This window comes from Dromiciops gliroides, chromosome 1, assembly GCF_019393635.1.
Source record: "Dromiciops gliroides isolate mDroGli1 chromosome 1, mDroGli1.pri, whole genome shotgun sequence".
Classification (NCBI taxonomy): domain Eukaryota; kingdom Metazoa; phylum Chordata; class Mammalia; order Microbiotheria; family Microbiotheriidae; genus Dromiciops; species Dromiciops gliroides.
Window position 1 is genome coordinate 453,190,418 of NC_057861.1, and position 19,312 is coordinate 453,209,729.

The 19,312-nt window shown below is 39.2% G+C and overlaps 1 protein-coding gene across 1 annotated transcript in view; it reads left to right on the top strand.

The window, feature by feature from the left end:
* Window positions 1-19,312, top strand: part of ADGRV1 (adhesion G protein-coupled receptor V1) — a 786,537-nt gene that overhangs the window by 741,560 nt on the left and 25,665 nt on the right. Inside the window, 2 exon segments of the mRNA XM_043996987.1 lie at window positions 13,366-13,557; window positions 17,863-18,040. Of these exon segments, the coding sequence (XP_043852922.1) occupies window positions 13,366-13,557; window positions 17,863-18,040 (370 nt within the window).

The following is a 19,312-nucleotide window of genomic DNA, read 5'->3' on the forward strand; positions in this document are numbered from 1 at the left end:
GGAAACCAGTTACGGAATTTCCATGCATGCCCAGTCATCATGATTCCCCTGGAAGCAGCTCCCTGGTGCCCTCCATGTGAAGATGCCATCCTAGCAGGCTAATGGGATTGGCACATGCATTAGATTCCCATTATACTTGACAATGCAAATTTGTTACAAGAATTTGGCGTTTCATTTTTTCTTTTAAATAAGGTAGGGGTAGATGGTAATAAGCATTTATTCGTTGAAAAAAAGATGAAATGGAAGGTAAAATTTGAAAAAGAAAACTTTTAAAAGAAACATGCTGTTTTCTACTTTAAATACTATCTTTAAATGGAAAACTTTAAAAAGGTTTTAAAACAGTTAAAGCGGTTTCATCAAAGGAGGTATCTCTTTGGTACTGGGTAGCAACATTCTTTGTGGCAAATAACCTCAGCAATCTGCTTTCTGGTTATTCCTTGTGGCACAATTTGGATTTATTGTAGCCTTCAGAGGAGGAGAGAGGGCACACTTCTATTTAGCATAATTTCCACATAGATTGGGTCATATTTTTTTATATTTTGTGCAGTGTACTCTGAATATTTAATAAATATTCAATCAGAAGATTAACACCGATTTAAACGACACTGTTGTTCATAGCTAATAATAATAATACCTTCTCTTATGTGCTTGTTTAGTACCACCACCACTATAAATACCAGTTTGTGATTTGTAGTCCTTTCCATCTTCAGTGCACACGCATCACCTGCCCTTGGGTTTTGAGGTGTCACTACTGCTTACAGCCTTGTGCTGAGAAACTTAACAGAAGCACAAGGAACAGTGTGTGTCCTCAAATAATTCTGAAGGCCTGCACATTCAGGCCTATGAATAGAGCTAAAGGAATTGGGGTTATGTATCTTGAAGATGAGAAACCTGAGAAATAACCGAATAATGGTCTTGAAATACAGGATACACAAAACACCACACACACACGCACACACAGAGGAAAACAGGCTTAAATCAAGGGGAATAGCTGGATATAAGAGAGAATTTCATGACTTTTAAGGTTACTAAATGGTCAAAAGAAGCTATCAAGGGATAGCCTTTTCAGTAAATTAAAAAAAAAAATTCTACCATGTACCATTTCTAGTGTATGTGATATTTAGAAGTCCAAATACACATCTGTCAAAACCCTAACCCATGAATAGCCTGCAGACATCACATATGGTTTAAATGAAGAATGGTTTTTTGCTGTTGTTGTTGTTGTTGTTTTTTTGCAGGACAATGGGGATTAAGTGACTTGCCCAGGGTCATACAGCTAGTGTCAAGTATCTGAGGTCAGATTTCAACTCAGGTCCTCCTGAATCCAGGGCTGGTGCTTTATCCACTGTGCCACCTAGCTGCCCCATGAAGAATGTCTTAAAGTCAGCCTGGGCTTTACCATAGCTTCCTAATGGGTCACCCCAGTTTCTATTCCATCTTTTCTCCAATCTACCCTCAACACAGCTGCCAAAAACTTCTTCCAAAGGGCAAGTCTACCCATGTCACTTCCCCTTTGTAGGAATTAATGCTTCTGGGATAAAATGCAAACTCCTTTATTTACCATTTAGAGCACTTCATAATCGGTCTCCAGTCTCTCTTTCAAGACATGTTTCACACTCCTCCTCCTCAAGTTCTCTACAATCAGATCAAACTGACTTACTTGCTGATGTTCTCTGAATTTGGCATTCCATATCCCACCCCTATGACTTTATACATGCCTGAAGCATGTATTCCTTCCTCACTTCACCACCTTAGAATCCTTCATTTCCTTCATATCCCAGTTTAGCTGCCAACTCCCTCCTGTGGGGAAACCTTTCCTAATCCACCTAGCTCTTTATACCCTCTTCCTTCTCAAATTTATTTCCCTCTGTATATATTGTAAAATATAATCTCCCTGAGGGCAAGGACTCTTTCTGTTTTTTGGGTGTGTATCCTCAGCATATAGCATAATGCCTTAGATAAAGTAAGTACTCAATAAATGTTTAATTGAATTTAATTAAACCATGTCAACTTCTTGTAGGCCTCCTAGTTCCAAGTATAGGGTTTCTCTCAGTCTAGGGGAGTTGTGACACCATCATTTTTTAAAAAGGGCAAAAAAAGGAATTTGAGGAATAACATTTAGATAATTCCCTGCCCCTCTGCAGGCAATTGAAAATTAATTTTTATTGTTAAATTTATAGTAACTGAAGACATATTTAGAGGTTAGTATTGATCAGACTCATTCCTTTTACTTTCTTCATTTTTTTTTTTAAGTGAGGCGATTGGGGTTAAGTGACTTGCCCAGGGTCACACAGCTAGTAAGTGTGTGTTAAGTGTCTGAGGCCAGATTTGAACTCAGGTACTTCTGACTCCAGGGCCGGTGCTCTATCCACTGCGCCACCTAGCTGCCCCTACTTTCTTCATTTTAAAACATATGGACTTTAGATTTTGGTTTTTGTATCACATTATCTCTGAATATTAAAGTCAGAAAAGATTCTCTACTGACCAACCTTTTCATTTTACAGATGAAGAAATTTAGGTATAAAAGAGTAAAATGACTGGTCTAAGATCACCCAACAAGTTAATGAGAGAATAGAAAAAGGAATTGAGTCTTCTGACAGTGATTCAGTGTTCTTTCTATCATAATAGCATCTTTGAATATTATGGGGACTAATTTTTAATTGGGGAGTGTTAGCTAAGCAGCTCGCCGCAATATTGGGGCAAGGAAGGAGACCAGCAGCCTCCCTCAAACCATAGCAGGATTTATTTAACAAGAATGAACTTTAAAAAAAACACAAACAGGATCAGTAGGATTAAGGGAAAGGAAATAAAATGGGGAAAGGGAAATTATACAACCTGAATAACACCACTGCCAAGGAATCAGCTGAGAATACACAGCAGCGTCCTGTCACCTTCCAGCTTTCAGCTAGAATGGCGAATCTCCTTCTTTCCAGCAGACCCCAGACAGCCCCCAGTCAATTGGCTGGCCACTCTGACAGTCATATGACTGCCCTCATTAGGCTTCCAATCATTATAATTTTGCCAGATCCATGTAGGTGTAGGCGAGTGGTGATGATGTGAGGTGCCAGCACCATGGCGACAGCTACAACCAGTGGGTGGAGCACTGTGGAGCCCCAGAGGCCAGTGTGCGTGCCAAGGGTTGTTTTGTTTTTTAATTCTAGCCAAAATATGGAGGTCATAAAAACCTCAAATAACAATTCTTTATAACAATTAATTCTTTACAATATAAAGACTAAGAAAACCAAGTTATATCATTAAAAAAACCCACTCCAGATCATTAATGCTAATTAAAGCTATTCTGAGGTTGTACCTCATATTCATCAGATTGGCAAAGTTGGCAAAAAAGGATAATGACAAATGTTGGAGGGGCTGTGGGGGAAAAAAAAGAATGTTAATTCATTGTTGATGGAGCTGTGAATTAGCCCAGCCATTCTGGAAAGCCATCTGAACTATGCCCCCCAAATCACCAAACCTTTTCATGCAACAATGCCACCAGTAGGCCTGTATTACAAAGAAATCAGGAAAAGTACCATTATGTATTTAAATATTTGTAGTGGCTCTTCTTATGTTTGGCAAAGAACCAGAAATTAACAAGATACTCATCAACTGGGGAATGACCTAACAAATCATGGTAAACAAATTTTGTTATTGTTGTTCAGTCGTGTCTGACTCTTTATGATTCCATTTGGGGGGTTTTCTTGGCAAAGATCCTGGAATGGTTTACCATTTCCTTCTCTAGCTCATTTTACAGATGAGGAAACTGAGACAAACAGGATTAAGAGAGTTGCCTAGGGTCACATGTTTAGTATGTAAGGCCAGATTCAAAATCAGGTCTCCGGTCCTCTACATCCAGTGTTCTATCCACTGTGCCACCTAGCTGCCCCAAAATAAATCTATACCAGAGTACGTTTGTGCTATAAGAAATGATGAAGGGGATGGTTTCAGAGAAACTTGAAAAGACTTATAGAAACTGATTGCTGAGAGAAGTGAGCAGGACCAGCACAATGTATATAATAACCGTAATATCATAAAGACAAACAACTTTGAAAGATGAGAATTCTAATCAATGCAGTGACCAACCATTGTTCCAAAAGACCAAAGATGAAGCATTCTAGCCACCTCCTGACAGAGAGAGGAGGGATCTAGGGTGCAGATTGATGCATTTGTGATTTTGGACATGGACAATGTGGGAATTTATTCTGCTTGTAACAAATATGTTACAAGGGTTTTTATTTTTCTCTTTCAAGGGGAACCAGATAGGTAGGATGGGATGGGACTGGAGAAGAGAGAAAATAGACTTTATAATCATTGGAAAAAATTCATTTAGTTTTTTAAATGAGAAAAATAGCGATTAATTTAAATTAGATACAGCTGTATGTGTGCTTACTCTAAACCTGAGATGCCTCACATATGAAATAGGAGAAACCACAGAAGGAGCCTTAAAATCTCCCATTGGTATGAAATTCACCTGTACTTGCTGTTCAAAGTCAGTGTCCGTGTGAAGCAGTGTTTCGGGAGCCCGGCAGCAATGGAGAGCTGAAGGAAACAAGAAGGAAGAAAGAGGACTGGCAGCCAGCCACTAGAGACTCCCCAAGGGAGTCCACTGGGGAGAGAGCTAAAGAAGAAAGCTGCAAAATCCATTAACTGAGAAGCAGCCCTGAGAAGGAGCACCAGCAGCAGCAGCAGCACGTAAACCCACACACTCTGCCAAAAAAACCAGAAGCCACCAGGAGAAGTCACCTGAATGCTAAGCAGAAGGAATCTCAGACTAGCCCAGGGTCAATGTTGCTGACACAGGGGAAACAGAAGACCAGCCATGTGCGAAACCAGCTACCATGAGCACAGTCTGTGGGCTGTGCTCTGAACAGTGGACATTTTTCCATCTGTAACTTATAAAAGAAAAAAAATGAAACTAAAAGCAAACAAACAAAAAAACTTCATTAGTTACAAACATTTAAGTTCAAGGGACTCCAAAACTCCCAGTTTAGGTCCTATACTTTAGGAATCATATCTCTCATCACATACCCCTACAGCAATGAAAACCAGAAGTATCTTCTTTGGGAAAATAGCTAAATCCAAAATTCCAGAGCTGAAGAACACATCTTTTTTTTTTTTAATCCTAATTGATAAATTTAGTTTTTATATCACATTCATTTCCAAATTTATCTCTCTCCTCTCCCATTCCTTCCCTAGTGAACCATCCCTTAAAACAAAGATTTAAAAGTAAAGGGGTGAGGGGGCAGCTAGGTGGGGCAGTGGGTAAAGCACCAGCCCTGGATTCAGGAGGACCCGCGTTCAAATCCGGCCTCAGACACTTGACACTTCCTAGCTGTGTGACCCTGGACAAGTCACTTAACTCCCATTGCCCCACAAAAATAAATAAATAAATAAAAATTAAAATAAAAGGGGGAAAATCAGTTCTGCAAAACCAGTCAACAAATCAACTATATCTGAGGGTATCTGCAATATCCTATGCCCATAGTCCCCCACCTCTAAAAGTAAAGTACATCTTCTTATCTCTTCTCTGGGGTCAAGCTTGCTCATTATGATGACCAGGATTCCTTTTCATTTTAAAATTCTTGTCATTTATTTTGTTGTCTTCATTGTGAATGTTGTTTTCTTGGTCCTATTTCATTCAGCATCAGTTCAGTCTTTCTGTTCTTCTTTGAATTTTTCATATCCGTCGTTTTTAGGGTACAATATCTTAGGACATTCAAGTACTTAAATGTATTTAACCATTTCCAAAGAACATATCCTTTCTTTTTGAGATCCCCTTTTCTAGAAATTTCCTTTTGTTCTTGCAGAACTGGGGCACAAAGCTGCTTATCCTTTAACCAGGTTACAAGGCTATTCTGTCTGATTTGCCCATCTGCATTTACGATCCCTCTGCTCATTTCTTCTTTCTATTTTTTTTCTTGTTCCATACGTGCACAGATGCTTTGCTAATGTGTGTGTAGTCTGTTTGGATATGTTTTCTCGAAAACCTTCAAACAGATTTTTAAAAAATGATACAATTCCATTGAGGATTAAATGGCAAGGATATTTTCTTAAAGTTGACTTGCCATTAATCTTGTCCTTGACCTCTGCTCAGTCTTTTGTATCTGTACAGTCCCATTTGGACTTTTTATACAAAGTAAGCATAACCTCCTTTAAATCAAGAAGGCTGAAAAGTGTCGTGACAAGGACAGAGACTGAAGAGCCAGGAAATCTGCAGTTTCCACCTGCACTGGAGAGGATGTGACCTTTGGCAAGTGGCTTAACTGCTATGTGGCTTCCTTTTTTGTATCTGTGGAATGAAAACATTAATGTTTGTCTCCTGCTCTGTGAGAATAGTGTGAAAATTAATGAGGTAACAACCAGATTCTCTCAGTACCTATATTACTCCCTGAAGATGTTAGGCATTTAGGAAGGTAGACTGGTTCCTTTAGACTATAGCCTGGAGTTAGGAAGACGTGAGTTCAAATCCAGCCTCAGACACATACTAGCTGTGTGACCCTGGGCAAGTCACTTATCTCCTGTTTGCCTCAGTTTCCTCATCTATAAAATGGGGATAAGAATAATACCCACTTCCCAGAGCTGTTGTGAGGATTAAATGAGGTAATATTTGTTTAAAAAGTGTTTTGTATGGTGCCTGGCACATAGTATGCACTATATAAATGTTAATGATCATTGTTGTTATTATTATTATTATTACTATTACTCTGGCTTGGTATTTGCTCATTTTAGCTTTCATATATTTACAAAGATTAGAGTTGAAAGGGACCCCAGAGATCACCTAGTCCAATCCTTTTATTTTACAGACCAGGAACCTAAGACTACAGAGATTAAATGATTTGCCTATATTAACAGACATACAAAAAAAAGTTTTAAAATAATAATAATCTATAAGCAGGAGTATACAAGGGGTAGCTAGGTGGTGCAGTGGATAAAGCACTAGCCCTGGATTCAGGAGGACCTGAGTTCAAATCTGGCCTCAGACACTTGACACTTAATAGCTGTGTGACCCTGGACAAGTCACTTAACCCTCAGTGCCCTGCCCCCTCCAAAAAAAAGAAAAAAGAAAAGAAAAAGAAAACAGTATACAGACAAATGTTTAGCAACTGACTCCCTCCCCCCCAAAAATGTGTGCACAACACTTTGAGTTTAATGTTTTATTGAATTGCTTTTTTAAAAGTTTCTTAAGTCTAGACAATTAGCAAAAGAATATATGAAACCCTAACTCATAGTATTTGCCAGTTTCCAAAGTGTAAATGCTCACTCTCAAAATTTAACAATTGGCTTATAGGTAGGAGCTGTCTCCAGCACACTCTTGTCTGTAGAGCACTTTTTAGGCTTCACTTTTACATATTATCTCATTTAACCCTCATAACAACCTCATGTTGTAGTGGGAAAAGTACTAGATCTGGAGTCAAGGACACAAGTTCGAATTCTGACTCTGCCCCTTGCTAACCATGGGCATTGACCAATCCAGATCTGAATGACAGGGTGGTTTTTGTTAGGTCCTTCCCAGCTGGTGCTGAGCCACTAAAGCAAATAAGATGCAAATGGAATCTAGAGGAGTTCATTTCCCTTTCTTTATGTATATGTTATTCAGAGAAGGGGTCAATAGTTTGCACTACAGAGATTCTAGGGTACTTCTTGGCGTATTGGAAAGGAGCTGGCACAATAAAAGAGATCCGGGTCTATTTGTAATGGAGACCTGAGCCAGCTCCCAGGTCAGAGTCTCCCAACCGCCAACTTCTTCCCCTTCCTTCTCGCCTGCCTACCACCGGCAGCTGTCGTGTGTTTGGGGCAAAAGCATTCCTTTCCTTCTCTACCGGCACTGTGCACCTCCCCCCAGGCTTTCCACTGAGCTTTAGAACATTTGCTGTACATTTCTGTAATTCTAAGAAAAACAGGCAGGGAGCTCTGACATGCAAGTCATTGGCAGCAGGCAGGCAGTGTCTTTTCTGAAACACAAAAGACTAGACTTTAAAACTGGAAGGGAGAGAGAGAGAGGAAAAGAGAACGTGTGTTATTTTAACAGATACATCCTTGGAGACTGATTTTAAAGAAAGAGTCTTGGTTTCTGGTCCAGCTTTTACTCCATCATCCATCGTCCTTAGAGGATTTCTCCAAGAAATCAATGTCATCCATATCATATTTAAGGCTGACAGTCTCATTTCATTCCTGTCCTGTGTATTGTAGTTGCCAATGGAATTAGGTCATGTTCATGTGAAAATAATTAGTTGTACAATGAAAATTGTAGATTCCTCTCTACTGTACATAAGGGAGGTTTTTTTAGAAGCTATATGCCTATTGTTGTTTACAATGTAATTTGCTTGTGAAAATAAAAATATTCACACACATAGTTTAGAATGTTTCATTTCATTTTCCCCAACAAACCGTCCAATTCAGAGGAAAGAACATCAAGGTTATTAAGTATATTTTGGGATGGTGATAGTTATGGATTATTTTACTTAGAAGCAGTATTACTTAAAAATAAATTATGTGCTTTAAAAATATCCTAATTAATTTTTTATAGAAAAATAGCCCAGGGAATTTTTGTCTGTGTGGGAAATGGTGCCAAGTGTAATTTATAGTAGTTTTTTATAGATGTGTCTTTGTTTACATATATATGTGTATATGTTTGTATATATACATGCATTCATGTATGCATGTGGCAACATCTGGTTATCCTCTATTTCATTTTTTTAAATGTGAATTTTAGTGTTTTTTTTTTAATGAGCAAGCATTTATTTTCTGTCTTTCCCACCTTCCCCCACCCATACTTATAAAAGAAAAACAAAAGCAAAATCCTTATTATGGTTATGTATAATTAAGCAAAAGAAATTCCCACACTGATCATATTAAAAAAATATATGTCTCATTCTGCATCTTGAGTCCTTCACCTCTTTGTCAGGAGATAACTAGAATTCTTCATCATTGCTCCTCTGGAATTATGGTTTGTCATTTCAAAGTTAAGTCTTTCAAAGTTCCTTGTCTTTATAGGGTTGTTGTTGTTGTTGTTCTTGAATAAATTATTTTCCTGGTTCTATTCACTTCACTCTGCATCAAGTTGCATAAGTCTTCCCAGTTGTCTCTGGAACTGTCTCTTTCAACATTTTTTGTAATAATATTCCTTTATATTTATATATCATAATTTGATCAACCATTCCCAAATGAAGAACATCCCTTTAGTTTCCAGGTTTTGTTATAATAAAAAGAACTATTGGTACTATTTTTGTACATAGGGGTCTTTCTCTTTCTTTTAACTCTTTGGGGTATAGACCTCATACTGCTGCTCTGTCAAAGGGTAGTTGGTTACTCTGGGGGCAGAGTTCCAAATTCCTTCCAGAATAGTAATTGTTTCAAATGAAGATTTGCATGAGTTAGTCGTTTTAAAGCTTTGAGTGATTTCTTGTAGGCTATTTAGAGTTACAAATGTTAAACCTATAAATGTACCGTATGTCATTGTTTCTATGGGAATAATGGAAAATGCAAATTCCACTGAACTAGTCCTAATTCTATTTGCTGAGCACCTTCTGAGTTCATGCCCCACCTCAAGAGTATTCATTTCAGTTATGAAGTTGAGCACTTTGGGGTTTTTAGGAAATGAAGTATCTCAGTGACTAGGAAAATTTCTGACTTGTTTCCAAAAATTAAGTAACAGGATCAATGGGTATACACAAAAGGCACAGTTTAAGATATTTTACTGGCTGAGCATAAAGGTCAAAATTAGCAAGCTATAAAGAGGCACCATTAGAAATATACAGTAAGTCCTTTGTAAAAATCATAAAAGACCATCAGTGTAGGCAGTGAATTGAAAACAAATAATTTTTTTTTTTGCTATCTGTGACGGAAGCAGGGCAATTTTCAAGAACTTGACATAATTGCAAAAAAATTTAAAGGGCCATCAGGTCAGTAAGAACTATAAAATAGCTTTGTTGCTCTTATGTAATAAGAATCAGAGTACAAGTTAGGCGTTAAGCAATCCACAGTATTCCACAGGCCAATGATTTTATAATCTCAATAAATAATAATTCATATATCAAATTATAGCTCTCCAAACACTCACACGTTATCTTCCTTGATCCTCATAACAAACTCTATGAAGTTGGAAAGACAAGTATTATGGCCCCCATTTTACAGATAAGGAGACCAGCTCAGATGAGTTAAGTGATACATAGATATGGCCAGAGGGATATTTTTTAACCAAACAAGAGATGTCGGCAATCATAAAAGATGAAAAGGACAATTCTGATTATATAAAATTTTAAAAGCCTTTCTATGGACAAAATCAGTGCAACTTGAATGATTTGAAAAACTGTTGGTTGGGGGGAGGGGAGTTTTAGCAGAAAAGAGCTCTGAAAAGTATTCAAGATATATAAGGAATTGGTGTCAACATATAAGAATAAAAAAAAATTCCCCAATAGGTAAGTGTTCAAAGGATTTGAACAGGCAAATCAAAGGTGATGTCAGCAACCCAAAACCACATGAAAGAATGCTCCAAATTACTAATAATAAGATAATTGGAAATTAAAACAACTCTGAGGTTTCACTTCAAACCCATCATATTGGCAAAAATGACAAAAAGGACAAAAATGATCAAGGTTGAAGGGGCTGTGAGAATACAGGAATTCTAATATACTGTTGGCAGAGCTATAAATTGATATAACCATTCTGAGGAGCAATTTGGAATTATCCTAGAAAAGTCACTAAACTGTACCACCCAGAAATATATCAGATGTGTATCCCAAGAAAGCTAGAGGGAAAGGCTTCATATGTATAAAAATATAGCAGCACTTTCTGTGCTAGCAAAGAAATGGGAATAAAGTGTGTATTCATCATTTGGAGAAGGGCTGAACAAAGGATGGTATGTGAATGTAGAACAAGGGGACTGGCCTTGTAATTTCATTGCAGAGGAAATCCCTGGATGAAGACATTTTTACCAAGAAAGGTCTGCATCTTCGTGTCAAATAAAAGGATTAGACTTTCCTAAAAGGAGTGATTAAATGACCTGTGCAGGATCACATAGTTTATGTGAGAGATGACACTTGGACCTAGGGGTGATAGGACTAATATCTACCAGCATTTCCCTCCTCATTCATCAGGCCTATCCAGGGGGTGTGCTAGTAAATGTTTAACAACCAGCTTGGTCGAGGGGGTATATGTGGCACAATTTTAAGTTTAATCTGTATTATTAAAACACTTTCTCCTTCATTTTCTTAATTCTAGACAATCAACAAAACAATAAGTCAAACCCTGATTTGTAGTAATCACCAATTTCTGAGGTGTAAATGATCACACTGAAAATTCAACAAACTGAGAGCCTATATAGCTGGCTCCAGCCCATCCCTGGGCCCAATGCTTCTCCCACCCTCCTGCCATGGATTGTTATTGTTCAGTCATTCAGTTGTGTCCAACTGTACGTGACCCCCTGGATATTGTCTCTGGGGTTTTCTTGGCAAAGATACTAGAGTGGTTTGTCATTTCCTTTTCCATTCCATCCCCATTTTATAGATGGGTAACTGAGGCAAATAGGGGTTGTAACTTACTTGCCCAGGAGCCTACAGCTGGTAAGTATCTGAGGTTAGATTTGAATTTAGATCTTCCTGACTCCAGGTCCAGTGCTCTATGCTATCACCTACCTGCCATGGATTAGCTTTCCCTAAAAGGAGACAAAGATGTTGCTGGAATCTGATTAATTCCAGCTTCTCTGATGCAGTTTCCCGGTATAAAAAAGGCATTAAAAAGTCCTAGTCATGTGGAGTCAGGGCCCATCTGAATTACTGGATCTCTGAAAACCCCTCGAATCACCTTCTTCTTCACCACCATATCCTGCCCTGATGATCAGACACATTTCTATAAGGAGTGGGGAAGAGGGGGAAACCACATCCAGTGTTTTGGTGTGTTAGGGCAAACTAAAACTCCTTTTGTTCACTCTTCAAGTGACTTCATCCTAGTATAAATGCTGAACTAAGAGACCACTTGCATTATAGCCACCTTCAATGCTAAATTTTCCTGTCCTGAAGGCCAGCTCCCTTAGAGCAGCTGGGTGGCACAGTGACCTCGAGTCAGGAAGACTCATCTTCCTGTGGTCATATCTGACCTCAGACACTTACTAGCTCAGTGACTCTGGGTAAGTCACTTAACCCTGTTTGCCACAGTTTCCCCATCTGGAAAATGATCTGGAGAAGGAAATGGCAAACCACTCCAGTATCTCTGCCAAGAAAACTGTGAATAGTTTCACAGTCGTACATGACTGAACAACAACAAAAATGGAATATTATTATAGCAAGGGAAAAGAATGTGAAGAATTTAAGGAAACTTAGATTTTTATATGCACTAATGAAGGACAAAGTAACCAGGACAAAAAGAAACATTTGTGAAAATGTCCACAATAATGTAAAGAAAAGGGGCAGCTAGGTGGCGCAGTGGATAGAGCACCAGCCCTGGAGGCAGGAGGACCCGAGTTCAAATCTGGCCTCAGACACTTAACACTTACTAGCTGTATGACCCTAGGCAAGTCACTTAACCCCAATTGCCTCACCAAAAAAAAAAATGTAAAGAAAAGTAACCCTGACATGTATCAGAAGTCTCATCACTGCAGGGACCAATTGTGACTTCAGAACTGATGGTGAAGTATTTCTCTCTCACTTTTCAGAGGCAAGACCCACCAATATGTTTGTTTTCCTTAAACTCCCCTTGTTCCCTTTGTTTCAAGGGAATGTTCTATTGGAGGGAGGAGACAGAAGTTAAACAATTTACCCAAGTCCACCCAGATACTAAGGAGTGGAACCAAGACTAGAAACCAGATGTCTTCATGCTTGTCCCACTGTTCTATTGCATGACACCAAGATAGGGAAAAAGCAAAGAGTGAGGGAGTCTGATGAGAACCCAAGACACAAGGGAAGTAGATGCGAGGATTAATCATCAGCCTTCCACTACAAACACTCTAATTGGCACCAAGGTGAAACGACTAGAGTACATGAGATTTACACATTTAGAAGAGGTGGGTTTTTTTTTCACAGCTGAGATGGAGATTATTGCAGAGGAAAAGTCCTGTTGCAAATGAGATATAGTACCTTCCTCTGACTGCTGAGAAGTGTTATACCGATTGACTTGACTTTATTATACAGTTAATTGGGAAATAATTTTCAGTGATTCAGCAGCTCTATATCAGATGACATTTGCTAAGTGTTGTTTTACATGCTTGTAATTTTACTATTAGAATGGTAACTTGTTATTCTCCCAGCATGCCACAATCTGTCTTGGGGAGACCATGGAGTGCTGTCCCAAAATGTAAACTCTTACAAAAGTGACATTTTAAGCCAATCCAGCAAATTCTTCTTTGACCCTGTGATATTTTTTTTCCCTTCACAGGGCCTTTATGTCTTTGTGGTGTATTTCATTCTACACAACCAGATGTGCTGCCCAATGAAAGCCAGCTACACTGTGGAAATGAATGGGCACCCAGGACCGGGTTCTGCTTTTTTCACAACTGGCAGTGGCATGCCTCCTGCAGGGGGTGAGATCAGCAAATCCACCCAGAATCTCATCAGTGCTATGGAAGAGGTACTTGTTTGTCATTTGTTTTCTTTCCTGAAGAAGGGAGATAAATCCCTCCTCACAGAATTCCAGAATGTCAGAGCTACAATGGAGGATTAGAGGTCATGAAAGCCAGCCCTCTCATTTTACAGTTTAATCAAATGGGGGTCATAGAGACTTGATTAAAACTGGACAGCTACTGGTAGGGCCAGGACAGGATTAGAACCCAAATCTTCTGATTCTCAGTCTAATTTTCTTATCATTTTACCATATTATGTATCATCCTGATTGATGTCCTTATTCTTCTCCCTGCTCCATGAGTTATGGTAGCCATTCACTTGAAGAAAAATAAATTAGACATAGCTTTCTTTGGCATCTCACAGCACTTAGTCTTTGAGGATGAATTTACCTAGAATCAGGTCTTCTAACGCCCTTGGAAATTGTTTCCAGAATGTTTCTTGGTCCAAAATATTTTTACCAGCCTCTTTTCCCCAGATAGTTGAGCTTCTCACCTTAAACCTAGCATGCAATCATGAAAAGTACAGTGAGCCAGATACTTCTTTTAATCTAAATATCAGAAAATGTTTCAGAAAAGACTTAGAACTTCTACAAGGAGTGTGAATTGCACTAATGGAAATCCTAATAAGAATTTCTTATATGAAATGTACATCTTCTTCACTTCTCTTTCCATTTTCTCCACATTTTACACCCTTATTCCCCTTTGTACCAATCCCTTATTTTAAAATCCCTTGCCTAGAGGAAGCTAAATGGTGCACTAGGCCTCACATCAGAAAAACCTGAGTTCAAATTCAGCATCAGACACTTACTAGCTTTGCAACCGCTAAGCAAGTCACTTAACCTGTGGCTGCCTAAGTTTTCTCCACTGTAAAAAAGGGAATAACAATAGCATCTCCTTCCCTACTTCCCTATCGTGATGATCAAAGATGTTTAGCACAGGGCCTGACACATGGTAGGGACTTCATGAATGCTTGTTGCCTTCCCTTCCTCCCTCCCACTCCTTCCTTCCTTCTTTCTTCCCTTCCTCCTTCCTTCTCTTCTTCCTTCCTTCCTTCTTCCCTTGCTTCCTACCTTCTTCCATTCCTTCCTTCCTTCCTTCCTCCTTCCTCCCTCCCTCCTCCATCCTTCCTCCCTTTCTTCCTCCCTTCCCTCCTTGCCATCACCTTTGATGGGAAGGAAGCAGTACTCAAGTTTTAAAACTCAACTGCAGAAGCTTTTTTGGGAAGAAAAGTTAGTTTGCGTAGCTGAGCACCACCTAGCCTCCAATGAGATTCTGCAGAGCAGTATATTCCTTAGACTGTTGATATATTCTCCCACTTCTCTCCTTAGGGAGCAAAGAGAATGCAGTGTATCATCTTTTGGTTTTGTTTTGTTTTGTTTTGTTTTTTAGTGAGGCAACTGGGGTTAAGTGACTTGCCCAGGGTCACACAGCTAGTAAGTGTTAAGTGTCTGAGGCCAGATTTGAACTCAAGTCCTTCTGCCTCCAGGGCCAGTGCTCTATCCACTGTGCCACCTAGGTGCCCCTAGTATATCATCTTTTTATACTGTCAGTAGACGAGAATATATGAGGCAGGTCATCTAAATGTGTGTGTGTGTGTGTGTGTGTGTACAGATACACACACACACATATATATACATGGAAAATACATATATAAATATACACACACATAATATGTCCTCACCTCCAGAGAGTACTTCCTAGTTATCTCTATTGATCTAGAGATGAGTTATTTCTATTACAAATTTAAATAGACTAGGTAAAATTTCATGGGATTAGAAACCTAGTACAATTTTTTTTAAAGGGAAAGGAAGAGAAGGGAAGGAAAGGGATGAGAAAGGAAGGGAAGGCAAGGGAAGAAAAAAAACCCTATCTTTTATTAGAAATTGTCAGCTAGATAAAGCAATGGATAGAGTGCCAGGGACTGGACCTAGGATTTCATCAGAATAGGGAACTCCCAGGTGAGGAAGGTCACTCCACCAAATGTGTCAACCTCTTTTCTTCAACTTACAGTATCACAGAGCTGCCTCGAGTAGTATTTCTGAAACTATGCTATAAGGAACATCCCAAGCTATTTGTTTGTTTGTTTTCAAATGAATCTTATGTAGGATGTTAATAGCCATTAAAAATAATAATTTTAGAGAGTTCTACCAAATTTTTTGTTTAAACTGATGGTTTCTATCACTGTGTAAAAGTTTGAGACTTGCTGGCCTGGAGCTTTGAGAGGTTGTGACTGACCCAGGGTCACCAAGTCAGCAGATGTCTTAAACCCAGATCTTCCCAGCTAGCTCCAGATCTTCTTCTCCAAGCGGCCTCTCCCTTGAAGCACACACCATCTACAAATATGGTAGACTGCAATGGGTCACAGCTTGAGGAAAACTAGTCCAGGTTTTTGACATCACAGGTGACATGACCAGAAATAGGGGTCTTATTATTTTTTTAAAAACACCAGAAGGGAAACTTTAAAAAAAAAACTTTTCTGATTTTCCAAAAATATCTACTGTTTGTCTAGAGACCTTTGACATCTCAGTTAAATTTCTTTATGTTCTCTTTTCCTTTTTTTTCACTTTCCTCAAAGTCTTTAGTTTGCCTTTACTCGAAACATACCCTCTCAGTAGTAGCTCCTGACCTGCCGCCACTTAGGGAATCTTGGGAGACAGCAGCTGTAACAGCCCCTGGCTGGACACCAGCCACTACATGTTGTTGCATTGTAGGAAAACATCCCCTTAAAGGACATTCTCTGATCTGAGGAGCAGCACATTTGAATTGGCTTTCATCCAGCACATCTTAGCAAAGGGTGTTGTCAGAGGCTATTGGAAGCTGTGAATGTCCTTGGGGGATGGAGAGGTGAGAAGGGTGAAGAGTAGAGTGGATGGGAGCATTTCCATTTAGAAGAAAGTGAGGAAATTATTGTCATTTTGATCACAAAGTATGGAGGAACAGAGGGTACTATTTAAGCTGATTAAGTCAAGTCAGTAAGTGTGAATGTTTACTTTACTCCAAGCACTGGGCTATGAAATGTGTAGGCTGCCAGGCAGAGTCTTGCCAGGTGTTTACTTACTCATAGAATTTACTCCTCACAAATTCTTCCAAAGTAAAATTAAAGATGGGAGAATATATGGATATTTAATCTATATTTACCACCCCCCACCCCCCGCCACTTCACACCATAGAAATACAAAGAGTAGTCCACATTGGAGGATTGTGTAGAAGTACCAGATTAGATTGTCTAAATAAGGAGGAACATATGTCAAGGAGCTAGACAATAATAGCTGACATTTACAGAGCACTTACCATGTGCCAGGCTAAGTGCTTTACAATTATTATCTCATTTGATCCTCACAACAGTCCTCGAAGGTAGGAACTATTATTATCCCCATTTTACATATAAGGAAACTGAAGCAAACAAAGGTTAGTGACTTACTTAGGGTCACACAGCTGGTAAATGTCTGAGGTCAAGTTAATTGCAGAATTGGAAGGTACTTCTGACGTCATCCGGTCCCACCCCCTCCCCTCAGTGCCTTGCCAAGGCTGTCCCACTTGTCTGGTATGTACTCTTCATCGTGCCCTTTCAGAGTCCCTCAGTACCCTTTCAAGGCTCAGTTCAGATGCCACATGAAGTCTTTCCTAATTCCCCTCATTTGCTAGTATCCTGCCCCAGCAGATTCATTAAAAATTAATTTTATTTTTTGTACGTCTGTGTGCATACACTTCCTCTAAGGACCTGGGCCCCTTGTTGTTTACTTCCTGTTCCCCAGTACATAGCATAGTTGCCTGGCATATAGTAGGTGCTTAATAAAAGCTTGATGAATGATTGATCGAAGCACTAACCAAAGCAAGAATCCCACCTACCACATCCTTGGTAAGTGTCCATCCAGTCTCCACGGGAAGGTCCCTAGTGACAAGGAACTCAGGATTCCCACAGACAGCCTGTTCCACTTCTTGACCATCATAATTACTACCAACCTCTTTTTCACACTGAGCCCAAAGCCCACCTTCCGATACTTTCCACCCATCAATCCTTGTTCTGCCCTTCCACGGCCAAGCTGAACATTCAAACACTTCTTCCACATGAGGGATGGATGGAATGAGCAGTTTCTGAGAGGAGGCTTCAGAAAGGGATGAGTGAGTTTGGAGGTTTTCTCTCGAGGCTTTTAAAGTCATATGTAGATCAGTGCCCACTTTCTTCAGTCCGAGCAATTCCTCAAGAAGCGTTTTGATTGGCTCTCGTCTGGGATCCAGAGGAAAAAAAAATGACTCATATAGAGTTAATAAAGTTCTTTGCTACTTTATTCACATAGTTTCATTTTTTCAAGGTGCCAGCAGACTGGGAGAGGACATCCCTCCATCAAGTGAGTCAAGCGAGCCCGGACTTTAAGCCTAGTGCTCAGGATGGTGCTTCGTTCCCTACTTCTGGAGACTATGGCCAGGGGTCTCTGATAGCTGATGAAGAGTCACAGGAGTTTGATGATCTAATTTTTGCTCTAAAAACAGGTAAGGTTCATGTCATTTGGCTTCTCATTCACCCCTCCCTCCCGTGTTCTAGAATAGAATAGAATCTATGTCCATTTCTCCATTTCCATGGAAGTTAATGAAGGGTCAGTTTTGGTCACCTCTACCACTACTTTGTTTCCACTGGAAAATTTAAATCTTTGAAATAAAGATTAAGAATATAAAACACAATTTATGAGCTTCTCTATTTACAAGAGCTTGATACAACAATTACTCTAATCCCCCAATATGCCTATAGTATTATAGAGCTGAGATATAAGGCCCATAGCAGCATATCTGTCTCTTCGCATCTCTCTCTCTCTCTCTCTTATTTCCTAAAAGGTTCCAAATGTTCCATTTAAGGGGGTTTCATAAAGTCCTCAAACCCTCGAACTACCGATAGATCCCTCTCATCACAAAAGGTGAACCTCCAGTGGTTATATCAGTGGTCCTCAAACTTTTTGGTCCTTTTATGCTTTTAAATTTTATTGATTATCCTCCCCAGGAAAGAACTTCTGTTTACATGGAATATATATATATATATATATATATATATATATATATATATATATATATATATACACACACACACACACATATATATATATATATACACACACATATATATATATACACACACACATATATACACACACACATATATACACATATACACACACACATATACACACATATACATATATATACACATATATACATACATATATATTTGTATTTACCATATTTGAAATTTAATTTTTAGTATTATTATAAAAATAGTTTTAACCTCACACCCCTGAAAGCATCTTGGGTACTCCCAAGAGGCCCCAATCCACATTTTGAAAACTGCTGGGCGACATTATATAGTAGCTACCATGTACCAGGCAAAAACTTGGAGAAAGTAAACTTTTAGTTCAGAGAGCCCCTCAATCAGTGGGTCTCACACTGGCTCTTTAATAATTAAAAGAATATAATTTGGAAGCTATAAAAGCCACCAGCCGATAACGATACTAAGACTTCCCTGGCAGCATAGTGCTAGGAGCTTCATGTTGGCCCCCATATATTACAGCCCTCCTTCATGTGATATTTTTCTTTTTTGTTTGTTTGTTTTTGTTTTTGATAGGGCAATAAGGGTTAAGTGGCTTGCCCAAGGTCACATAGCTAGCAAGTGTCAAGTGTCTGACATGGGATTTGAACTCAGGTTCTCCTGAATCCAGGGCCGGTGTTTTATCTACTGCTCCACCTAGCTGCCCCCTCCTGTGATGTTTTTCAAAC